At 68.3% G+C, this 24,311-nt stretch overlaps 1 protein-coding gene across 3 annotated transcripts; it reads right to left on the bottom strand.

Moving 5' to 3' along the window:
* Nucleotides 1–2,312: 2,312 nt before the first annotated feature.
* Nucleotides 2,313–23,860, bottom strand: VSTM2B (V-set and transmembrane domain containing 2B). Of its 3 annotated transcripts, none has more exons than XM_072749498.1 (5): nucleotides 23,430–23,581; nucleotides 23,050–23,234; nucleotides 22,104–22,133; nucleotides 20,444–20,918; nucleotides 2,313–3,047 (listed from the first exon to the last, which is right to left on the bottom strand). In XM_072749498.1, the coding sequence occupies exons 1-5, from the start codon at nucleotides 23,506–23,508 to the stop codon at nucleotides 2,959–2,961; spliced, it is 858 nt and encodes a 285-aa protein (XP_072605599.1). In that variant the 5' UTR covers nucleotides 23,509–23,581; the 3' UTR covers nucleotides 2,313–2,958. The 3 variants fall into 3 exon arrangements, with proteins under 3 accessions (XP_072605599.1, XP_072605592.1, XP_072605581.1); XM_072749480.1 differs by lacking the exon at nucleotides 2,313–3,047 and adding an exon at nucleotides 6,792–8,526 and having other exon boundaries at nucleotides 23,430–23,855; XM_072749491.1 differs by lacking the exons at nucleotides 2,313–3,047; nucleotides 22,104–22,133 and adding an exon at nucleotides 6,783–8,526 and having other exon boundaries at nucleotides 23,430–23,860.
* Nucleotides 23,861–24,311: the final 451 nt, after the last annotated feature.

Below are 24,311 nucleotides of genomic sequence, written 5' to 3'. Positions count from 1 at the left end.
ATTAGACCCGGCGTCGAGTCATGTTCTGTGACTCGATGGACATTTTCATGCTCCGCCGCCCTTTGTCATCTCAAAGGGGTCACTGCTGGTGTTGTTTTGAGACTTGAAAGACTCGTGTTGTGTCTGCAGGCACAAGAGGGGGCAGGTCTTTCCTTAGGGTCCTGGGTTATCCATGCATTTCAGGGCCCTGGCAAAGGCTCTTCCCGGCAAAGGCAGGCAGGGGGGCCTGGGGGCAGCAGCCCCACCACGTGGCCAGGCTGACGTTCCCCCAAGCACTGGGCCGCTGCCACCGCGCCACCACTCACTGCACAGAAAGCCCAAGTGTTCTCAAGCTGGACACGCGTGTGCATACACACGGGGAACAGCGGCACCAAGCCTCCTGCCGCTTCTTATCCGGAAAAAGCGGGGTGGGGGGTGCACCCTCCCAAACGCCGGCCACCGGATGCCCGATGCCATCGGATGTGGGGATGAGCCCGTGCGGGGGAAGCGGCCCCAAGACAAGCAGCAATCACAGCCCCTCAGCCACGAGCTCAGGGTGGCTCACCTTGGTACGTCCCCACCGAGGCCAGTGCCCGTCCGTCAGAGGACACGTGCGGGCCGGCGCTCCCCGGTGACTGGGGTGTGGCCCACCCTCCCCAACAAGCCCTCTCCCCTCACCTCCTTCCCATCTCCCCCACCCTCCCACCCAGTCTCCCCCTGCCATCCCTTCCCTCCTCCCCCCTCCTGCCTCCTCACCCTGGGTTTGGTGTTATTTGCAATGATGCCCCCCCCCCCCCCCCGCCGCCAATCCCTTCCAGTCCACCGGGTGGTCTTCACAGCCCAGGCCCACTGAGTCACCGCAGTCCCCCTTCTCAGATCAAGACATTCAAATTTGTCCTCGTGCACGAGCCCCTGTCTGTCGTGGCCTGGGACCAAAATCCAAAGGAAAAGGTGGTTCGGTGCTGGGTCCAATGCCACGGTTTCCATTTCGGGTGGGTGCGTGTTCCTCTGGCTTAGACAGGTCCCATAAAGTTCAGTGCGGCCTGCCCCTTCTTGATGGTCGCCCCGGGGTGCTGCAGGAGGGACCTCAGGGAGCCCGTGTGGAGGTTGCTCTGTGTCAATCTGCTCGTGGGTGCACAGGTGCAACTGCACGACTCCTTCCTTTGAGTCCAGGGCACGTGGTCCGGGAGGTCCACGGTCAGAGGGATTTGCTTCTGCCCCTCATGGACCCCACAGGGCCTTGCTCTGCCCTCCGCTGGCCTCTGTTGGGGGGTGTGAAGCGCAGCCTCACTTGTGGCTTCCTGCACGTCCTTGGTCTTGAGGGGACGACGGGGCTTGCTCCTCCGAGTGAGGGGCAGCCCTCGGTGCAAGAGCAGGCCCCGCAGAGCGGCTCCGGAGCCCAGCTGCTGGCTCTCTCCGATCACCTTCCGCCTTGATGGGTGCTGATCGGCAATAGGGGGTGTGAGCAACTTGCCGTATCTGCGGAAACAGCAGACGCGGGGAGGTCTCCCCACGGCCTCGCCGGGCATCAGCTCCTCCCTGGGGTCTCTGCACCCCGCAGAGGACCTTGGGGGGCTGGGGACTGGCTGGATGGCGGGGCGCCCCCCACCACGGCCTGAGGGCACTTCCAGCACCGCCCTGCACGGGGTGCGCTGTGCACAGGATGCTCGGGCCCTGCGGAGCCCCCAGGCTGTGGCCAGTCCTCCCTGGAGGACCTTGCCTGCGCCTGGAAGTCACACCAACGCCTGCTGTGCTCCACGCACAGGCCACAGCTGGCTCCACGGCCCCACATGCCACAGGTTGTGAGGCGATGAGCAACATCCAGCACAAACACACCTGCTTAGAGACCACCTGGGTGAGCCGAGCCAGTGGGTTCCGGCTAATGCCAGCCGGTCGCGGACTGAGGAGCGGCCCCCAGGCCACGCCGGTTTGCTTCGGACGCGTGGCACCTGCCCACCGCGCGTCTCCTAGAGGCTCGAAGCCACCTCTCCGTGCCAGACGAAGGAGCACCCCTCGCCGCCCCGAGTTCCCTTCTCAAACGAGCAGCGCACCCAGGAGCACTAAATACCCAGATGCACGACTGTGTCCCCCAAGGGGGCAAATGCACGGCACAGTTACCCCGAGCAAAGGGGCAGCGCTCGTGACTTTAGGTGCCACCTCCTCCCAGAGCCCTTCTCTCCTCCCCAACCCGGGCTGGGGGCTCCTCTTGCTCCGCCCGTGGGGCGCCCTGCGCTCGAGGAGGCCGGGGCACGGCTCCCTGCGGCGTGGCACAGCGGGCACGGCGGCGCGCGCCAGGCTCCCGGGCTTGCCATCCACACATGCCCGCAGAAGCGTTACTTCAAAGTCGTTTTTTATTCAACTGTTATCCAGCAGGTATACAATACGGTCTATAAACAAGTGTCTGACCTTGTTTCCAATCTTTATTTAAAAATAAATATTATTGACAGTGGATTTTAATCATGATAAGATGTATCTCTTTTTTTTCTTTTTAAAATCAAAACGTCTCAAAAGAAATAACTTACTTTAATAAAAAAAAAAAGGAAAGGCCCCCAAAGGAAAAGAGTAAATAAAAAAAAAATTCCTAAACACAAAAATCTACTAAAAATAGTTTTGCTTTGTCAGAAAGGCCTTTGACCCAACATTTTTTTTTCTTTTTTTTTCTTTTTTTTTTTTTTTACGTAGTATCCTAAAGATAACTGCTCAACAGTTCGTGCAAAATGAAGACCTGGAGGAAAAGTTTAGAAAAGAAAAAATACATTGAAGTAGAGAAATCACTGGTCCCATGCAGGCCGCATGGTCCAAATTCCATCTTATTTGGGAACTAGATGCGTGATTCTAGGTGTTGCACGTGTGTGACCTCCCCCAAAATGTGACTGGGTAACTGTCCTCGTGGACCTTGTCATGCTTCCCCCAGGCTCCCGGCGGCGTCCGAGGCGTCCGAGGCAGGGGCCGTCACGGGCGTGGGCGGGGCCGTGCCCGTCAGTGCCCCAGCAGCAGGCGCAGGAGCTCGTGCAGAGCTAGCAGGAGCAGGGACAGGAGGGGGTCTGTGGCGGAGCTGGGGCCCGTGCCTGCAGGGGATGAGACAGCGGGCGCCGTTAACACCGGACCCACGAGCCCCGCGGGGCCACGAGCGCGGGGAGAAGCCGCTGGGCGCCCTGCGACGTGCCTGTAGGGGGCCGCGGTCAGAGGCGAGGAGGCCTGGCCCACGCGGGATCGCAGTCCTGGAGCCCAAGTCACTTGAGCTAAATGGCAAGACGACGCGCTTCCTCCCCCAACGCTCCCCTCGGCGTGTGCTGGAACGCAGCCGGGCACTGGCGGCCCAGATCCCCCCCTCCGGGGAGCCTCCGTCCTTGCACACGACTGAGCCCTCCAACCCCGGCCGCGACCTCACGAGTGCCGTCTTGGGCATCCTGTGTTCCGGAGCCTTCCCCGTGGGCTGTCGGCGGGGCCTCGGGGTCAAGGTGGGGCGCTCGGAGATCTCTGGCTCGGGGAGGCGAGGGGTCAGGTCCTGGAGGATGGAGGGTCACCCCCAGCGGTGCCCTCCCCAGGCGGCCGGTCAGCAGGCCTGCACTGTAACCTGCGGAAGCCCCAGGCCTCGCCCGGGAAGCGGGTGCTCCGGGGTCCCGAGAGGAGCCGGTGGGGGACGCAGCGCCCCAGCCCCGGGGAGGTGACCGCAGCGCGCTCGGGGCCGGGCTGCAGGCGCGAACCCGGCCTCTGGCCCCCCCTGCCCACCCGCACCACGCGGAGGCCTCTCCCCTCCCGCGGCTCCCGGCCCAGGGGAGACACGCAGGACGCCGTCCCCCGAGCCTCGCAGATGGGACTCCCGCTGTGGCCGCCCCTACGCAGCCGCCCCGACAGGCTGGGCCCGAGCCACGACCTCCCCGTGGCTCCCAGTCATGTGTGCAAGGGGTTTCCCCCGACCCCGAGTCCCTCAGGCTCCGGCAGCAGAGTGTCCTGGGCCCCAGGGTCCCTCCGTGCGAGGGACGCGGATAAGGATCCAGGGGCCGCTCCTGCCGCAGACTCCGGATTCCACCTGCGGGTTCCGGGAAGCGCGGGCTGCACTCAGGTGTCTGAGTGGGAAGGGGGTGGGCGGTGGCGCTGCGGTCTGCCCCCCCCCCCCCCGCCCCCTGAACCCCGAACCCCAACGCCGCGCTCCCAAGCTGAGAGACACAGGGAAGCACCAGGAGGCGTGCGCCTCCCTCTCAGCCACTGATCCCGCGCCCACAGCCCTCCTGGCCCCCCTGCGGCCCGGATGTGCCTCTTGCATCCCCGAGAAGGACCACGGGGGGACGTCGGTCCAAGGGCCCGGGTCCCCCTTCGCTGCTTTTCCAGTCACGCATCACAAGGGACGGAGGTGGACGCCGCTGCGTGGCTGGGTGCCTGGACTCGGGCGCAGGGAACAGGGGCGCGGCTGGGTCAGCGCTGCCCCCGGGCGCCCAGGGCTCGCGTGGCCGGACGGGCCTCCAGGCCTCCAGGCCTCCTGGCTCAGGTCTGACCCTGACCCTCGTGTGGCACAGGGACAGCGCGGGAGGCGGAGAGCAGGTGCCGAGCAGCGCCGCGGGCCCTGTGATCCCGGCCAGGTGACCGAGCCGGGGACCGCGGGCACGGGACGGGCAGGGGACTCTCAGCTGGCCTCCCCGTACTGCTGCCGGCCTCCCGGCGCCACGCGGGGTTGTAAGATGGAACGAGACTCCGTAGAGACCCTGGGTTAGAGCCAGCCCCCGCCGCGCCGAGCTGGGCCGGGGTGAGCAGCGGGCGCTGGCCGGGCACTCGGCGGCCCCAGGGCCACGCGGGGGGCAGGCGCCTGGCGTCTCTGCCGACGGCATCTCGGGGGCACAGCCAGGGTTGGCTCCCGGTGGCACCTCATCTCCCCCCTGCCCAGCCTCCCAGGGAGGGGCGGAGGGCGGGCACCGGGACGGAGGCGCCTCGGCCAGCGCCGTGACCTCTGTGGGGCGCCCGCCCTGCCCACTCCCTGCGGGGAGCACGCGCCGGGGGGGTCACCAGCTCGGGGGCCCGGCGAGGCCTGACCACAGTGGGAGACGGCCACGATGGCCACCACCTCCTCCCCTCGCCCCTGCGGCCCCGGCACCCACACCTCCTCTGCTCACCCCTGCGACCCAGGCACCCACACCTCCTCCCCTCGCCCCTGCGGCCCCGGCACCCACACCTCCTCTGCTCACCCCTGCGACCCAGGCGCCCACACCTCCTCCCCTCACCCCTGCGACCCAGGCGCCCACACCTCCTCCCCTCACCCCTGCGACCCAGGCGCCCACACCTCCTCCCCTCACCCCTGCGGCCCCGGCGCCCACACCTCCTCCCCTCACCCCTGCGACCCAGGCGCCCACACCTCTTCCCCTCACCCCTGCGACCCAGGCGCCCACACCTCCTCCCCTCACCCCTGCGACCCAGGCGCCCACACCTCCTCCCCTCACCCCTGCGACCCAGGCGCCCACACCTCCTCCCCTCGCCCCTGCGACCCAGGCACCCACACCTCCTCCCCTTGCCCCTGCGACCCAGGCGCCCACACCTCCTCCCCTCACCCCTGCGACCCAGGCGCCCACACCTCCTCCCCTCACCCCTGCGGCCCCGGCGCCCACACCTCCTCCCCTCACCCCTGCGACCCAGGCGCCCACACCTCCTCCCCTCACCCCTGCGGCCCCGGCGCCCACACCTCCTCCCCTCACCCCTGCGACCCAGGCGCCCACACCTCTTCCCCTCACCCCTGCGACCCAGGCGCCCACACCTCCTCCCCTCACCCCTGCGACCCAGGCGCCCACACCTCCTCCCCTCACCCCTGCGACCCAGGCGCCCACACCTCCTCCCCTCGCCCCTGCGACCCAGGCACCCACACCTCCTCCCCTTGCCCCTGCGACCCAGGCGCCCACACCTCCTCCCCTCACCCCTGCGACCCAGGCGCCCACACCTCCTCCCCTCACCCCTGCGGCCCCGGCGCCCACACCTCCTCCCCTCACCCCTGCGACCCAGGCGCCCACACCTCTTCCCCTCACCCCTGCGACCCAGGCGCCCACACCTCCTCCCCTCACCCCTGCGACCCAGGCACCCACACCTCCTCCCCTTGCCCCTGTGGCCCCAGCGCCCACATCTCCTCCCCTCACCCCTGTGGCCCCTGCGGCCCCAGCACCCACACCTGCTCCCCTAGCCCCTGCGACCCCACACCCACACCCTCTGGCCGTGTCCCACCACACTGACTCCCGCCTTGCTCACGTGACTTGCCGAGGTCAATGAATACCATCAAGGGTCTGGCAGACAAAAGCTGGGAACCTACTGCACACGGAGCTTGCCCTTCCCCTGGGCCTCTTGGGGGCCACCGCCCGTGAACAAGCCGGGCCAGCCCGCCACGGGACAGAAGCCACGAGATGTCCGGCGGAAGCCGCTCCAGTCCAGACGGCCGTCGGCGAGAGGGCAGCTGTCCCCAGCGGCACGCGTGAGCCCAGACAACACGGGCGACGGGCTGCCCACCCGACGGGCGGGATCGTGAGCTGAAGGAAAGCTTCCCGTATCACAGCAAAGCCACCGAGTTGGAGTCCCTGCTGCCCAATCACGGAAACGACAGTGCCTCCCACGGAGTCGGTTGCTTTGCGGACAGACGTTACTGAAAAGGGTAACACGGCGACTTTTCCGAGAAGTGCTGGAGAGCAGCGTGGGGCACTGTCGTCCTCTCAAGGAGAAAATTTTCCAAGATAGAAAAGGTGGGGAAAGTAATCTCCCCAACCTTTTTTTTTTTTTTTAAAGATTTAATTTATTTATCCGAGAGGGAGGGAGTGTACAAGCAGGTGGAGGGCACAGGGAGAGGGACAAGCAGACGCCCATGGGGCTCAATCCCAGGACCCCGAGGTCGCAACCTGAGCCAAGGGCAGACGCTTCACCGACTGAGCCCCCCAGGCGCCCCTCCCCAACCATGTCTTACAAGACAGACAGACATCGCTGGGCCCTCAGTGGGAGAAGGACCCGGGTGTGGGGACCTCTGGCTAATCTCTCCCTAGATATCCAGATGCACCCCTGGCTTCCAGGCGAACCAGGTCACAGCGGGCAAGACTGACTTCAGGTGGCCCTGCAGGAAGGGGCCTTGACGCTGGAAGGGGCCCAGGGGTCTGGGAGCCCAGGGTCCCCTCCCCCAGGGCCGGCTCCTCGGAGGGACCTGCTGAGCCTGTGGCTGCTGGGCCCCTAGGGGCTGCCATCCTAGGCCCTGTCCGTGCCAAGTAACTGCAGCAGCGGGTCTGCCCCCCTGCTCCGGGGTCACCCGACCCTCCAGGGCAGGGCTGGGGGTGGGGGCGTGGGCTCAGCAGAGGTTGGACCTCCGGGCCTGGGTGCTCACGGTCCCTGTGCCACGTCCTCCCCTCCCGACAGCGGCAGGAACACGGCGCTGGCACGTGCAGCGGCTCATGCGTCGTGATTAAGCTGGCAAGTCGGGCTGCTGAGAAGCAGGCGGGAAAGCCCGAGGCGAGGGAGGCCGTGTGACGGGGTAGAGGCTGATCCAGCCTGTCACGGTTGAGTCTCACCGCTCTGCTAATCACTCGGGAAGAAACGAGAACTGCTCTTGCTCCGCGAATAACAGCTTTGAGCACCGAGACGGTGAGCAAGGGGAGACACCCGCTGGAGCCGCTTGAGCGGCTCCCAGAGGGCACGGTGGGCACCCAGCGCCCGGGGCGCGGCTGGAAGGCCCTCGTTCCCACTGACACTCCACGCACAACGCCGAAGGCCACGTGTCCAAAACAACCTGGAATCTCTGGGGCCGTCGGAGGCCTCACGATCGAAGCGGAGGAGGAGGTTTGGCTTGGGTCACCCTCTGGGACGGTGGCCGCGTCCACGCTGTCTGGAGGCTGGGCCTGAGTCAGGTTCCTGGTGGGCGTGTGTCTGCCGGGGATCCAGCAGGTCACCCCCGGTGAGTCCCCGACTCCCACGGGTGCAGCAGCACCGGGAGGCCGCCCCCCACTGCAGGCGCCAGGAGCAGCAGCTGTGCCGGGGGCACAGACGGCTCCGCGGCCTGGTGGGGTCCGTAGCACCCGCCGTGCTGGCCGCGGGCGGAGGGAGCTGTGGGCCCCCGGTGGCCTGGCTGCTGCAGCGGCGGAGCTGCCCTGGGTCAGACTTGGCCAACGATGCCCCCGCGGCCCGTGCTGCCCGGACACTTCTTGTCTTCTGCTATAGATTAAAACCTAAAATTTAATTCAGGTTTGCAAAGAGCAAATAAAATTCAGCTACGTGTGGAGCCTGACTCCTTATGCAACAGGGAACAGGCAGGTCTGGCTCTCGGGGCCTGGGCCGAGGGGGGGTCACTCTGAGGGCTGACGGCGCAGGGCCCGGCCCCCGAGTCCCACTAGAATATTCACCGCTGAGCACAGGTGCCAGAGAGCGAGCCCAGTCTCTGTGGGCAGAGACGAGCCGCCGCTAGGCCTGGTGTCCCAACGTCAGGGCTGCGATGCGGGTCCTGAGGACAGTCCCCCCCCTCTGTCACCCAGAGCACAGCAGCATGAGTCTGTCCTGCCTTTTGTGCCGTCGTGACCCACTGCTGACACACGGGCTTCTGGGCTAGAAAAGGTGGGAACCAAGCTGGTGCCGGGGACGAGGCCTTCAGGGCTGATGTGCAGAGCTGGGCCTCTCCCCTTCGGCTCTGCCTCCCCGGCCAGGGGCCTGGCCCCCAAGAGGCAGCAGCCTGCGTGTGGCAGGTCGTGGCAGGTCGTGGCGGGCTGGCCTCCGACCTCCCCTTAGCCAGGGGACAGACGCCGTGTGGTGGGGCAGCCGGGCTGGCCTGGCCCCCACTCGTGTCCCCACCTGCGGCCTGGGCCCCAGCGCACCCTGGGTCCGTGGCACCCCAGCCGACGGCGAGCAGCCAGGGTGCGAGCAGCTGCCGTCGGGCAGGGATGGCACGTGGGGTCACCCCGGCCACGACGGAGACGCCGATGATCCGGGGGTGCCGGCCCAGAGCGAGCGCAGGGTGGGGGTGCTCCCGGGGGCTAGGCTCGCCCTCTACCGTGCCCCCTTCCCCAGCCCTGCCCCTGATGGTGGGGGGGTCCCACAGAGCCCGGCCATGGGCAGGACGAGGGGCTCGGGTCTCAGAGGGGTCTGGCTGGGTGCACACGGATTTTACGATCATAAACTATCCTCTAACACGGAACACTCGGGAGGCGCTTCCGTGAAAGCCCGGACTCGGGCGAGCACAGCCAGCCAGGCCCGGTCCCAGCCTCCTGGGTGTGCTCCCCGCAAGCCACAGCCCCGTGGCCGCCGCTCCTGCCGCCTGCTGATCCCTCCTGGCCCCCAAGGGACCCCAGTTACGTGGCCCCCCTCCAGCAGGTGGGGCGCCCTTGGCTCAGCCGGCCTCGCTCGCCTCCACCACCCAGCCTGGCCCTCGGTGGCACCCAAGTCAGCAGCTGGGCGGCAGCCTCCAGGAGGCCGGGCCTTGACCCTGCCTGGGACCCTGCCGGGCACTCCCGGGGCGCCCAGGGCCACCCTCTGCCCCCGCCCCCCGGGATGCTGCATGGGCCTCCCCCGAGGGGGCAGGTGCCGCCGTGCAAGGAGGCTGCTGCCCTCGTTTAGTTTTAACTAAAGCCTCCCCCCGGGTACTTACTCCCCGGGAGTCCACGCGGAGTCACCGGGCACCAACAGAACCGGACAGAATTAATTTCTGCCATAAAATTAACGGGGGCTGGTAACCAGGGCAAAAGCTAGGCGCCACCCGAGCCTTGGGCTTTAAAGGAAGGCGAGACCTTCGGGAGGAAGGCTGGGCGCGGAGGCCGAGGCGCAGGAGGGCACACTGGGTGCCCGGGGCCTGCCGACTGCCCTGCCGCCTGCCGCCCGGGCCCGGTCCGAACACAGGCTGCCCAGGGGCGGCCTCGGTCCCGGCAGCGGAGGACCCAGCCCCCGAGCTGCTGGAGGCGGGCGCAGTCGGCCCGAGGACGGGCGGGGAGGGCGGCGAGGCGGGAGGGCAGGCGGAGGCGCAGCCGTGGCCCCTTCAGCACGCCCTTCGCCACGGTGCCAGGGGCTGTTGTGTGTAGTCTGGGGACACGGGGATCGGAGACGTGTCACGCGTCCTCGAGGCCGAGGGCTGCCGGGGGCGACAGGGCACCAGTTCGGCTCGAATGTCAGGGAAACGACGACGACGTAAAGCCCGTGTATGTCCCAAAGACCACGCGGGACGTACTGACGCTCAGACGCCTTCACTTGTTTGCCTGAAACTCAGTGAACCGGGCGTCCCACGCCTCCTGTGCTACACGCCGCCCTTCCGGGGCCCCGAGGGTGCACAGCAGAGCGCCCCCACGCGACCTCGCAGGCCACGCCCCAGCCCCCAGCCCCCAGCCCCCAGGGCTCCGTCCGCTCTAACCTGCGGGGCCACTCCCAGACCTCCTGGCACCTGCAGGTGCCTCCCGGCCTCGCCAGCCGAGCCGCCGTCCCCCTCTGCGCGCTCAGGGCCCCCGGCTCCGCCTGGACGCTGCCCGCGCCCTCCGTTCCGGTTCTCCCCAGCTGCACTCGGGTGGCCGCGGGGGTGACCCTTCGACTCCGGCCTCCCGGCTCCCCCTGCCCGCACCCCCTGCAATGCTCACAGAGCACTGGCGGGGCGAACGGACGGAAGAGCCTCTCAGCCCGCGCCTCCGGGGTGCCCCAGACCCCCAGCGGACGCTTCACGTTTGCAATCTCATTTTTCATCCTCAAGCACAAGCCGGCGCCCGAGGCCCCTCGCCGTCACCCATCTGAGCTTTCAGCCGCCCGACACCGAGCGCGGCCCTTCGCCCACCTGCTCCTCCGGCTGCCGTCACCGTTCCACGTTCACCTCCTCTCCGTTCTGCTGCCCGCCGTAAAGACGTGTTTGCTTCCACTACGGTCACGCGCAGCGGCGTGGGCCGCCTGAGATGCCTCCCTCGCGAGGCGGCGTCAGGTTCATACGAGAAACAGACACTTGCATCCTTCACGTAACTGGTACGTCTTCGGGTGACGTCACGGAGGTATTTGGGCGATACCAGTAGCTTTTAGATCTTCTAAAGCAGTGGAACCCGCTTCTAAAGCCGATGGGGCAACGGACGACCTCTCCGGGCCTCAAATGAGTGGACCTGGCCCTCCCTTGGGGGGCACCCTGGTCCCATTGAGTCCCACGTGTCCCCTCCGCAGCCCTCCTGCCCTTGATCCGGAGCCCGCCCAGGTCCCGCTGGGCACCCAACGCCGGCTGCGCGGAGGCTGCACGGGGGCTTCTGGGCCTCGGCCTCCCCGCCGCGCCCGGAGGAGCGCACCTGGCCGTGGGGAGGACGAGGGCGGCAGCTCCCATCAGGACACGGCCGCTCGCCCGGGCCCGGATCCTTCTTTCCTGCTTTGCGCTGAAGCCTTTTCCTTAGAAACACAATTTAGCTGAAAAGATTCACACGCGTGGCGTCAGCTGCCCAGGATGGGGCTCTGAAGAGTCTGCGGCGCGAGCTCCTTAAAGCCAGCGCAGGGGCGCGGCCCACGACGTGTCACCCGCTGGAATACGGCGCCGTGGCCGAGGACGCCGAGGGAATCACCGCCCCGCCTGCCTGCTGCTACGCGGTCTCCGACCTGAATACGGCCGTGACCTGCCCACGTGCAGATGGGGATCCCGAGACGCTCGGACACCGTGTCCCCGTTACCTTCTACCTGGACGGAGCCACCGAGCCTGGGTCGGGCCGCATTCGCCGGCGCCCGCGTCCAGCAGCCGGAGGACCCCCTGCGGGCCTCCACCCGTGTGTGGTGGCCGAGCCCCGGAGACGCCGAGCGTCGGGGCAGCGGGAGCGGCGGGGCCACTGCTCACCCACTCTCACTGGGGCCTGGGCCTGAGCAGAAGCAAGGGCGGGCGGGCACGGGGGCCACCCAGGGCCTCTGGCTGGGGAGGGACGATGGGCCTACGGGGTCGGGGGGACAGCTGCGGGGGGGGCCCTGGGCACGGGGGCAGGTCAGCCTCCTCACCCTCAACCCACTGGAGCCCACGAGCACCCGCCTCCCCCTCCTGCCCCACCCACCCATCCACTCATCCTTCCTTCTCTCCCCCGCCACCCGCCCATTCACCTCCGTCCTTACATCCACCCTCACCTCTGCTCATCCTTCCACCCCTGCACCTCCCTCACCTCCGCTCATCCTCCCTTCGCCCATCTGCTCCCCGTGCTCCCATGCTATTGCCCTTGGGACAAAGCCCAAGCTCCCGACTCTCTCATAGGCCTTATGGAGCCGGAGCTCTGAGCCACCCTTTACCTCAATTTCCCTCTGTGCCCTTTCTTGCCTGCTGCCCCAACCATAGTAACGTTCGGTCATGCCTTTGCTCTCCTCTGTTCTCTCCTGCCACAGGATCTTTGCACGTGCCGTCCCTCCTTCCTGGCAGGCCTTCCCGCTCTCTTTACCGTCTGTCTTTGCTCTTAGCCATCTTTCGGGTTGTGGCTCAGGTGTCATTCCCTCAGGGACCTTTTCCTGACCGGGCCAAGCCCCCCTATTCCTAGCTCCCGTAGCCCATGAGTCTCTCACGTAGGGAAGTAATCTCCACTGCGCCCTGAACTCATTCTCAGAGAACTTCTTGCTCATCTGACTGCCATGCGAGACTGTGAGCTCCTCCCTGAGACAGGGCTGGGCCTACCGGATGCTCCGGGCAGCCCCGGGCTCCTTGGCTCTGGCCACAGCAGACCTAGCTGGCCCACACCCCCCGCTCAGAGTGAGCCACGACATGATGTCAGCTCTCCCTCCTTTGCATTTGTTAAAGATGCTTTATCTGTGCCAAGTGGCATTTGTGTGAGAATCAACTGCAATAGACGTTGCTATAAGGGGACGCACGCCGCAGCTGGGGTTTCCTGGCTCAAGGAAAACTGACTCCCTCCTGAGAGGAGCTGAGGGGCAGGGGCCAGGGATCGGCCCAGCGCGGGGCTCCCTGTCTTTGGCGACTGCTACTAAGAGTGGGTGGGCCTCTTCGGGGTGGGCCTGCCTGGGCTCCCGTGCTGGGTGGGGGCGGCTCCCATGGGGCAGGGAGGGTGTGGCTGGGCACGAGGGGCCCGGCCTTGTGGCCCTGCAAGCAGCCTGCTCAGGCTCCCGGCACCTCCCCGCGGCGGCCACTGACCCGAGCACCACGCAGCACCCTGGTCAGCAGGCATCCGGGGGGAGAGCGTCTGGGAGGAGCGTGAGCATGAAAGGCAGCCGCGGGCGTTCACGTGGAAGAGCCAGGGGAGGCCAGGCCTGGGGCGGTTCTACCTCGAGGGGGACCCGGGGCACCTCCTCCTGGGCCCCGGCCTGCTCCGGAGCGGGTGCTTCCTTCTGCTCCCTTCTCCCGTGGAGGGGCCCCTGCCTAGTGCTACGCCCCCCAGGCTGTCCTCAGCCCTTGGCTTTGCAGCCACAAACAGGCGCCTCCTCCCATTGCCCTGGCCTCCCTGCCCACGCGGCCTGCACCACAGCGAGGGACGCAGGCGTATTGCGGGTGCACAGCGTGGCCTGTAGCAGGTGCACGGACGTGGTGGGCCTGAGAAACCAGGAGGAGTTGTCCTTGCTCAGCAAGGAGCCCCTAACTCGCTGAAAACAACCGCAGCCAGGCCAGGACGAGGACGATGTGTCCCCCCATTTCCTACCCCCCCACCCCCCGAGAAAGGGCGCGGGGAGAAAAGGGACAAAACTAGAGGCCGCCGAGCCGTTCGCAATCTGAAGGCGCTTTCTGTTCTGCAGCTCGGGGCTCCCTTCTATCACGCTCCGTGGTGCTCCCGGCATGGGCAGCGGCAGAAATGCCCCGGAGCGAGGCCTCAGGTCACAGGCCACGGAACGACCCGGACGGTCAATGGCATTCGCCCAAGATGGGGACGAGAGGCAACATCTAAGCAGCACTGTGTGGGTGCCAGGCCCCGAGCTCCGCTCTGCCCGTGGATCCTCCATGGGACGGGCACCACCCGCACGACGGCACATGCGGATGTCGGGGTGCAGGGCTCAGGATTCGAGTCCAAGCAGCTGGACTCCCGTGGAAGACGGGAAGCACGGTAGTCGCGAGGGTTAGGAGGGCACGTACCGCGCCGTCGCGGAGGCCGGGGCTGAGCGGGGCCCAGACCGGGCAGGCTGAACAGTGAGGAGCACTGGAAGTGCCAGGACGGAGGCGGCGAGGAAGACGTCCTCCCGACTTGCCCTCGGCCTCTTTGGGGTTAGAGCTTTGTCTCTCCCATCGCAGGGGGCAGCTCCCGGGGGAACGGGCCAGCCCACGTCCCCCGGGCTCGTCCTTGGCGCACGCTGGGCGTCCAGCTGGGAGCACCCAGGCAGCGCCCTGTGCGTACTCGGCCTCCACGGGCCTCGGGCGTCTCTCCCCAGGTGGCAGCCCTCCCGGCAGGGCGGTCCCTCCTGAGCTGGACGGAGCAGAGCCCGCAGGGGTGGCCCGTGCGCGGATGGCAGGGGGCACAGGCTTCCGGAATCTCTACCTGGGCCCTGCGTCGTGCACACCGGGGCCCCCCGAAGCCAGTCACAGCAGCTTTGATACTTCAGTCCAGGGAGTGGTGACGCACAACACGGCGGCCGGGAACTGCCCGCGGATCCCGTCGTGGGGCGCACAGGGCTCATGTGACAGCCCAGCCCCTCGTGCAGATACCTGCATGGTGCACTGCGCAGTAGCAGCCACACCGCGGCCCGAGGAGCCCAGGCTGGTCCGGTGCCTCCCAACGCCCCCCGGGAGGGATGTTTGTCAGCCTTGGAGGAGCAGGAAGGGACCAGCGGGTACAGGGGCCGGGCCGTGGCCAGCCGGCGCCCTCCCCCGCCCTTCCGTCAGACAGAGGGCAGCTTCCCAGGCCCGGGGTCGAGCTCCTGGGAGGAGCCTGTGACCGTCAGCGAAGCCCGAGCGGACAAGGACAGCAGCGTGTTGCTCCCCCTCCGGTGCCGCACAGACGTGTCGGGCCGGGCGGCGTCTCCGGGAAGCTCAGGGGCTCAGGCCGCAGCGGGCCTGGCCTGGTCCACGCGGGCATGGCCCATCAGCGTCGTGTTACAGAAGCACTTGACCTCATTTATCCCCACAGATGCTCCGGCGGGGGGGGGATCCTTCACATCCGGAGCTTTAGAAGCCTGCGCCCGGCGTCTTTAATGAGAAGCTCGTCGGTGGGCTCGGCTCCCGGTGACGTTCGGAAAGGCTGGCTCTCCTCTCCCGGCCGGGGACGGGGTTGGGGACGGGGCCGGCTGGGTGATGGACAGCGGCTGGGCAGCCAGGCGGGCGACGTGTGTGGCACAGAAGCCGTGCTCAGTAAACTGTCGTCTTTGCAGCCCGCAGGGGGCCTGATTTGTCGCTTTGTCCCTTGTGGGGGGAGAGCGGCCACAGAGCCCGCCGGCTAACCACCCAGTGGAGGCGAAGGCCAGTCCCTGTGTGTGACTTCCCCGAGGGCACAGGATGGGCCGGGGCTCCCAGCAGCTGGGACCGACCCCAGAGCAGGAGGACAAAGCCCCGGTGCCTCTTCCCATCCTCAGCAGCTGCACACTGCCTCCAGGAGGCCTCCTCGGATTGCTTCCGCTGGATTAGGGCTACCCCTCTGGGGACTCCCGCCGACGCAGCCCGTGGTGGAGACGCTGCAGAGCGGGGTCCGCGGGTCCCGCTCACGGCCACCACGCCCTGGCCGACGAGGGACGGCGGGCCCCGCGGCCAGTACTCACGCGCGGTGGCGGCCGCCGGAGAGGATGTGGGCATCCCCCGCCAGCGCTGAGGCTCAGCCGTTTTCCCTATGAAATCCCTCAACTTTCTCTTTCGGGGATGCTCAGGGGGCCTCGCCCTCTCCTCCCCGGGACACATGTTGCCAGATTTATCTTCTCTTGCATTATAATCCCTGCACGGGGCTGCTTATGGGAGGCAATGGTTGGGGTCCTCGCGGGTCCGGGGCGGAGGGAACGCCAGGGGACGGTCGCCTGGCCCCGCTGGCCCCGCTGGACGCGTTCCCAGCCCCGCGGAGCTTCTCTCAGGCCACACAGGCACCATTTCCACCAGCTTTGTCGTACACGGGGCCCCGGGTGGGGAGTGAGCGCCTGCACCTTGTCCACTGCTCCCTCCAGCGATGGTTTGCAGTCGCTGGGCGACACCCAAGGATGCTCCCCTCCCCTCTGAGGCTCCCTGAGGCCGGCCCGCCCAGCCCTTGGCTGTCATCCTCTCATTAGTCCCTGAGATATGGGGCCAGGGCTCTGCGGGCGCCAGGCAGTGCTTGGCCACATCGGGTGGCTCTCGGCAGGGCCCAGGGCGCCTTCCCTGGAGCTGGAGCCTTGAGGCTAATTAACCACAGAGCTGAGCCCCATCCGTCCCGTCCCTGTCCCCGCAGAGGGGGCCTCCTGCCAACCCGCAAGCCATTCAGGTGCAAACTGTTCTTGTGAGGCCGCACTTGGCTCCACCGCGGCGCCCGCCGGCGCCCTTCCCGATGAGAAGGCTTTGAGTGCAAGATGCCCTGTTTTGTTTTGTTTTTTTTTTTCTTCTCTCTCTTTTTTTTTCCTCTAGAAACGGCAATCAGCAACAGAGTGTTCATAAAAAAATAGGTCAGCGTTCAGATTAATTAGGAGCCAGATGTACGAGGACGTGGCTACGAAGGGGCCCGGTCTCCTGCGCTAGCTCTGCTGTGCTAATCCAGCCCGTGTTATTTTTAAGCACAAATAATCAAAACGTCTCTTGACAAATGAGACGTGAAACGAATGAGTCTGTGCACACGAACTTTTAGCGCAAATACGTACGTGGCCGTGCTGGGCGCGTAAGGGGCGCAAGAAGGGTTTTCGGGGCTGGCCGGGCAGGAGCTGAAGGACAGGGATCCAAGTCGGTGGCCCCCCGGCCCCGGGCCCGGGCATCACCGAGGTCGCTTGCCTGACCAGCGGGCGGTGGGGGGGGGGCACAGCGTGGTCTGGGACGCCTCCGGCTCTCTTCCGGGCGCAGACACGGTGCTGGGGGCCGGGACTGTCATTCTGAAGCGGCCACAGTGTCCACTTGCCCCAGGCCCGGAGCGGAGTGTCCTGGGGTCGGGCGGGCCGGGGTCCGTGCTCCCCCTGAGCGCTGGCTTAGCACTTGGTGCCCCCCAGCCCCGCCGTCCAGCCGGTGCCCTTGCCCGAGGTGCTCGGGAGGGTCTGGCCAGTGAGGGGCGCTGACGGGAGCTGGGGGCAGCAGGAGAGTGAGGCCCGGGCACCCGGTGGTGGGGGGGCGCTCAAGGCTCCCACGGCCAACCCCTGGAGACTGGCTCCCACCCCTGGCTGGTGCCCTAGCCCTGCCCACACCCGGGGCCCTGCCTGGAAGCGCCGCCTGCCTTGCCAGCACCCTGCCTGGTGAGCGCTGACGACGCTCGTGCCGACCAGCAGCGGTGACAGTCCTTGGTGCTCCCTTGCCCTAGGGGCTGCAGGGACCCTGAGGCCACTGCGTCACGCTCCCCGGCGGCTCTGGGCCCCAGGGAGGCTCAGGACTTCACGCTGCTCCCGGCACGGCCCTACGGGGCAGGGGGATTGGTGCCGGCGCTCAAAGCACCACCTCAGGCTTTGTCCCACCCACAGCCCCAAACCCGGGTGGCCCTGGGCGGTGGGCAGCACGGGGCTTGTAGGACGGCAGGGGTCCCTCCTTGGGATCAAGGCACCGAGGGCATGTGTGTGGATGAGGGGTCTGCTCACGCGCGGCTCCACGCCCAGGGCGGGACGCAGGGGGCCTGCAGCACCACGACTCTCGACACCTTCCCGTGGAGATGGAGGCGGCAGGCGTCCTACCCACCTTCCAGCCCTTCGAACGACGGGACCTACAAGGACACTCGGGGTTCTTTCTGAGACGTGTCTACATGGCTCCTGCCCTGTTCTGGAGCTGGCAACGGTTTCAGGGTGACAGAGGCCTCAGGGGCCAGGCACCGGGTGGGAGCCAGTTGCTGTGCTCCGAGCCAGCCCATGGGGGGGGGTGGAGGAGCCCCAGCCTGGCTGCTGCCCCGATCTGCGGGGACATTGAAGAGCTGCCCCGCGGCTGGCCAGGGCCCAAGGCCCACGTGTGGGAGGTCCTGGGTGCTGTGCCACCAGAGCCCAACAGCCGCGAGGACCTCCAGATCTTCCAAAAAGGGCACTGTCTGTGCCCCCGTCCACCGACGGGCCCCAGGTGGGGCTGAGTCACCCCGGCGCCCCGCAGCAGCCAGCCCAGAGTCGGGCGGTCGGCGCCGTCCAGGCACAGGGGTCAGATGAGCCTTGGCGGGCTCAGGGCGCCAGGGTCCCGGCCAGGGGGAGAGGGACAGTCAAGCAGAGTGAGCTTGCAGCCTCCGTCTCATCAACATCTTCCGCGAACGCTCCTGAGTTCACCCTCAAACATCTTTTTCACGGGACCCTTGGTTGACCTCCGCTGGAAGGGCACCGCGGGCTCCCTCGGCCGACCACTTGCTGCCCCCCCCCCTGCCCCCAGCCAGAGCGGGGCGCGGCGGCCGCCTGGATGATAGCGAACACGTCACGGACACCCCCACTCCGAGCGCCCCCGAGGCCCGGGATTCCCACCCCACCTCCCAGGTTCCTGTCCACCTTCCAGATGAGGACACCCGCGCAGATGCCCCCACCTGCTGGAGGAGCGCTCACCGGCCTCCGGACTGCCCTGGCCGCCGCTCTGCTCACGGGCTCCAGACGGGGTTTCCTCCCTGGGGCCCAGGGCACTGAGCATGGGGTTTGTGTCCCCAGCGCCCTCCAGCCAGTGGCTCTACAAGCCAACGAGCACTTGCCCAGGAGCCCGACTGTGCTAGGCAGAGGCCGCTCCCTCCCCGCAGACTCCCGATCCCCTTCCACCAAGAAGAGACAAGACGCAGGGTTGGGGTCGCCCCGTTTCCCCCTCCTGCCTTGCATCTTTGTTGCACCACGTGACCCAGCTCTGGCCAAAAAGCGAGCACAAGTAATATTTACCCCGTGTGGGCCTGGCTCTTGCTGGACAGCCTGCCTTGCCGTCCTCTACAAGGGCTTTCCTCTGAGACGACGACCCCCGCCCGAGTGATTCCAGGGGCCGAGCTCTCAGGTTTCCAAGAACGACGCGTCCTTAGAACCAAACGTACAAGACAGAGCTCAATTCATTGCACGCAACGCACGCCCTAGAGCATCAGGGCCCGTTTCCTTGGGAAACTGGATCAAGAAGCGTTGCTTCCAGGGCCACTTGTTGCAGACGGTAGAGTGTGGGTCAGCCTGGGTCCCTGAATGAATTCAGGGAACACAACCCACCCCCCCCCAACAGCGGCACAAGGCACAAGATGTGACCCAGAAATAACACATTTGCATTGTGCTGAGCCGCTGGCACTTCAGGGTCTATCTGTCACGGCAGCCGGTGCTGTCTTGCACTCACACACTCACACGGGGAGAGAAAAGGCCGAGTCAGGTGCGGGAGGTCGGGGCTGTTTGGGGAGACGCCCTCCCCCGGTCGCAGCTCACCCACCTTCTCCCACAGCCTGGGGGGACGCCTTGCAGGGGGCCAAGAGGAACGAGGCTGCACAGAGAGGCCCCCAGAGGGCCCTGTGACGGAGTGAGAAACTGGACGGACGGGTCGGGTGTCGACTGTTGGGAGGCCTCAGACTCAGCCGGGGAGATAGGCTGGGGTGGCAGGAGAGCCCGGGAGCCTGCATCCCGGACGAGCTCTGAACGGCTGGTGGGGGGCCTACGCTTGCAGGAGCATGAGCGTCGTCGGGCGCAGTGCTGCGCCCCATCCCGCAGGCACGGTTACCCACGTCGCACAGCCCAGGCGTCTGGTGCTGCAAAGCCAGGAGAGCCGGCCTCTCTGGGACTAAGCATCAAACCGGCCGGGATGGGGGGCCGGGGGGAGGCTCAGAAAGGGAGTTCCCGGCCTAAAATCAGACACGGAGGGTGATGGCTGGAGGTGGCCTGAGTCTGAGGCCCACCTTGGAGTGGGCAGAGGGAGTGGGGGAGGCCTCGGGAGGAGGTCCCTCCCCGCAGTAGACCTTGGCTCCCTCCACAAAGCCTCCTGCCTGGAGTGAGCGGCCCGGCCTGGCAGTCAGCCTGGTCCCCTCCCTGTGCTCTGACCCCCTCTTGCCTGCCCCCCTATGCCTCCAGCCCCTGCAGCTCCCTGGGAGAGCAGGTGCTCGCCTCGGGGTGCCCTCCTGTCCAGGACAAGGCTCCATCCTCTCCCCACCCGCGGAGAAGCCCAGGACCACTGTGGACGCAGCGGGGGGAGCAGAGGCTCCCGGCCAGGCCGGCGCCCACAGCCTTGCCCGAGGTCTCCGCGGTCCTGCCGCCGCCTTCTAACCAGCTCCTCCCGCCCTGGGCGCTAGTCCTCCGCCCTCTGGGCCCTGACGTTTCCGGGAGAAAACGGGCGGGTCCTCCAAGCTCAAGACAGGGCTCCCACACCGCGGGCGCCGCTGCACCCAGGTCGGCACAGGGCGCCCCCGCCGCCTTCATACGCGCTCGACTCCGGAAACAGCAGGAGGCAAGTGGGCTGCGCTGCGGAAGGCCTGGCCCAGGCGCACCCCGGGGTGCCAGCAACCCGCGGCCGAGCCAGGTCACCCCGCCCCCCCGCCAGGGCCCCCCCACCCACACCTGCCCTTACCTGAGCCGCGCCGGTGGCACAGAAGGGCCGCCTGACCCCGTGGCGGTGACGCTGAGGATGCCGCGGCCGCGACGGTGGTGGTGGCTGTGTGGGCCGTGGAGGCGGCTGCCGCCTCAGGGACTCCCGGGCTCTGGGCGGCGGGAGGACTCCCCGGGGGCGCGCTTTTGTCGCCGCGGCCGGGGTCGGAGGTGGCACGGCCCGTGCCGCCGGTGGCTCCCACGGTGTTGGCGTTAGCGGCGCTGGCGGGGCCGTGGCGGCGCGGGCCGCTGCTCTGCATGTGCGACACGGCCTCGGCGGCCTGCATGTTGGGCGGCGCGAAGCGCGAGAGCACGCGCAGCAGCGCCTGGGCCTTGTGCTCCTGCGTGTCATCGTCGCTGTAGTCGGACACGCGACATTCGTACACGCCCTCGTCCTGCCGCCGCACGGCCGACAGCCGCAGCCGGTGCGAGATGTCGTTGCCCTGGACGCGCACGGTCTGCAAGAGAGCAGGGGCAGGGTCAGAGGCCGGGAGCGCAGGTGCCCCGCACCCGCCGCTCCCCCCCCCACCCCGGCCTTGGGCCCCCGGGCGCAGCGCTCCAACACCTCCTGGACGCACGTGTGCCCCTGGCCACCCGGTTTCCTTTCATTCCATGCTTCCCCAGGGGCACGGGGCGCCCAGCCCTGACTGGCCCCTGGACGGCCCTACCCGTTTCGTCGTGTCCACGTCCTCTTAAGTGAAGCACCATGCTGCACCCCCCGCCCCGGGCTTCTGCCTTGCAGAGCTGCGGAACCTGGGACCCATCCGTCCTCCCTCCCTTCTGCACCTTGGAGCAGTCCAGGCGGGCCTCCTGCGGCTAAGCACCCACGTGTCCGCACATCTGCACCCTCGCTCCTTTACTCCACGGCCGCCCCACTCCCCAGAGCACGTGTCAATAAATACCTGCCCCCAGCCCTTCGCAGCTAACCCTCTGCCCTCCTGAGGAGGTGGCAGGCGGCGCTGAGGCTGCTGCTGGGTCCCCGGCCCACTGCCTTGCAAAGCGCCTCCGCGGCGGCCTGGAGGACACGCCGGCAAGCACCCACTTCGGAGCCCTCCCCTCCGAACTGAGGCCCGGTGGCCACTTCCACGCTCCAGCTGGGAGAGCCCCGGCGCAAATCCCCGGAGTTCTGAGCCCCGCGACCCCCGCCCACCCCATTCCCACCAGCCTACAGAATCCAGCGCCGGGACCCAAAACCCAGGCCGAGAAGGCTGCAGCGGAGGGAGGGCGCCTCTTGGGCACCGGGCGGCTGCATGCCTGGGGGTGGGGGCAGGGGGAGGCCTACGGGTTGGCGGACGGTCACCGCCTGCTGGGGGGCAGCGCGCTCTAGTCGCTGGGAGATGAGCCCGCAGGGGACGGGACGCGACCGCAGGGGCCTGAGCGCTCCCGCCGGACCGAGGAGAGTTTTACAGGTGAGCACCGAACCGCACGGAGGAAGGAGACTCAAGCCCGAGACCCTTGATTTGCACAAAAGCGAACCGATTCCGCTCGCGGCGACAGATGGCGCCCCGACCCGCCAAGCAGCCGGCAATGCGGGGCTGCGAGCGCGGCCCAGGAGCGGGCGCCCGGCCTAGGAGGGAGGAAGGTGTGGGGCGGGAAGCGGCCAGAAGGGGTCTCCCGCGGCCCGCGCTGGGCTCCACACTTACGCTGATTTTAGTTGCATCCTTATTTGTTACCTAAAATGCAAAGAGGGGGAGAGACACATTAGGCTCTTGGCCTTCAGGCTCCGGGAACTCAGACGCGCCTCCGGCAAGGGGGCCTCTCCGCGGGTGGGCTGGGGCTCGCCGGGGCGCGGGATGCGGCCGGGCTGAGCGGGGCAGGGAGGATGCGAGGATTTCCTGGAGTTTTACCCGGAAGGAAGGAAGCAGGGCTTGGACTCGCGCGGTGCCTGGCCGAGGAGGGGCCGCCCCGGCACACCTGCCGGCAAGAGAACGGGCTGGATTGCCACCAGGGTGGGAAAAGGCTCATCTCCCTGCCCTGGAGCGCCCTCGTTCCCTGCCGTGCGTCTCTAACTCCCCGTGGAAAGCTGGATGGAGGCCCCGTGTATCTGGACAGGACGCACAGGGAGACGTGAGCAGTAACTCTGGGTGGGACCCCGGGGAGAGGCTGGTACGTGTGTGCGTGTCAGAGTGTATGTGGGACGCTGGCTTAGGAGGTGGACAGACAGTGGGGGCCTTCCCTCCCACCCTGTGGGGGCTGGGGGTGCTCCGGCGGCCTCTGGATCCCGGCCCAGGGAGCTTAACTCCCCGGCCCCGTGCCTTGGGGACGTCCGAGCAGCAGAGGGCAGGGAAGGCCCCGGCCCCACGGAGCGGTCTCCCTTCCCGGCCCAGCTCCCAGTGGACTGGGGCCGCGGCGGCGAGCAGGAGCGGGCCAGCTGGAAGAGGGGCTGCTTTTGTGGGGCGAGGCTGCAGCTCCCGGGGTTTTAAGGGAAAGGAGAAGGGACGGGACTGCGAGGATTTGTGCGGCCGTTGGAGGTGCGGTGGGGAAGGGGAGGGTGGGAGACGGGCTGCTCCCCGGCACCCGCCGGGCCCCGGTCACCCCGGCCGAGTGGCCTGAGCCCGGGAGCGCGGGCGCCGCGGGGCTGCGGGTTACCTTGCTCCGGGCACCGGGCACGCTGAGCGCCAGCTCGTGCAGCAGCTCCCGGGGCGGCTCCTTGAGGTACCACCACTGGATCTCCAGCGAGTACGAGGCGGCTCCGCGGGCCCGGAAGGCGCAGGGCATCTCGATGTCGTCTCCCTCCCGGACGGTCACGTCCTGGGGGACTTCGGTGAACGTAGCTGGGGCGGGGGCGAGAGGCGTGACCGGGTGCGGGGCGGGGGCCGCGTGCTCCCCCCCCGCCCCCCTCCCAGGGCGGCCCGGGCGCCGGCAAAGTTGGGGGAGGCCGGGGGGGACCAGAGCAGCGACCTCCCCCCATCCCCCCGCGACCTCCGGCGACCCCGGCGGGCCGGGCCAGGCGGCGGGTCCCCACTCACCGTGGGCCGCGCAGAGCAGCAGCGCGAGCAGCAGCGGCGGCAGGTGTCGGAGGGCGCCGGGCCGGCCGCGCTGCTCCATCCCGCTCCTCGGGCTACGGCGCCTCGGAGCCTGCCATGCCCGCCCCGCCCGCCCCGCCCGCCCGCCCGCCCGCCCGGCGCCAAGCAGCCCGCGGCTCCCGCTCGCCCGGAGGATGGGGCGCGGGCCCGGGGGCGGCGGTCGGGTCGGTCCGGCCGTGCGGGGCGCGGGGCGCGGGGCGCGGGGCGCGGGGCGCGGCTCAGGCTGTGCCGGGGGCGCCGCGCGGAGGCCGGGCCGCCCCGGGACCCATGTCCCGCCGGGAGCTGCCGCCGCCCCCGCCCCGCCCCGCCCGCCGGTGCCGCCGCCGCCGCGTCCGCAGGGCCACTGGGGCTCAGCCGGGGCGCGCACACCTGGCGGCGGACCCCGCGCGGGCACAGCGGACCGGAGGGGCGGGCCGGAGCCCGGGGAGGCGGGGCGGGGAGGGGCGGGGCGGGGGGAGGAGGGAGGGGGAGGAGGGAGGGGGAGGAGGGAGGAGAGAGGAGGGAGGGGGGAGGGGGGGAAGGGGGAGGGAGGGGGCGGTCAGTGCCTGCGCGCCAGCCGCCTCCACGCGGCACCACCCCGCCCCCGAGCGCGCCCCCTTCCCCTCCCCCCCTCCCCCCTCCCCCTCCCCACCCCGCGGGGGCGCCCGGAGGGACCCGGCTCCTGCTGGAGCGCAGCCCGCCCTCCCCGCCCCTGCGCCCTCCCCGCTCCGCCCCGGAGCGCGCCCCCTCCCTCTCCCCTCCCCTCCCCTCCCCCTCCCCCTCCCCACCCCGCGGGGGTGCCCCCCCCCCGGCCGCGGCCCCCCTGCCCCCGCGGCCCCCTGCCCC

This window comes from Vulpes vulpes, chromosome 1 (assembly GCF_048418805.1).
Source record: "Vulpes vulpes isolate BD-2025 chromosome 1, VulVul3, whole genome shotgun sequence".
Lineage (NCBI taxonomy): Eukaryota > Metazoa > Chordata > Mammalia > Carnivora > Canidae > Vulpes > Vulpes vulpes.
The sequence above is the reverse complement of the archived record's forward strand: the minus strand, read 5'-3'. Positions and strand labels throughout refer to the sequence as shown.

Bases quoted from the DNA above. Each gene is read 5' to 3' on its own strand.
- VSTM2B (XM_072749480.1), bottom strand. From the start codon at position 23,508: ATGGAGCAGCGCGGCCGGCCCGGCGCCCTCCGACACCTGCCGCCGCTG. The intron at 20,919-22,103 runs GTAAGTGTGGAG...GCTCTCTTGCAG, and splicing joins AGGATGCAACTAAAATCAGC to ACCGTGCGCGTCCAGGGCAA. The intron at 8,527-20,443 runs GTAAGGGCAGGT...CACCTTTTCTAG, and splicing joins GTGCCACCGGCGCGGCTCAG to CCCAGAAGCCCGTGTGTCAG.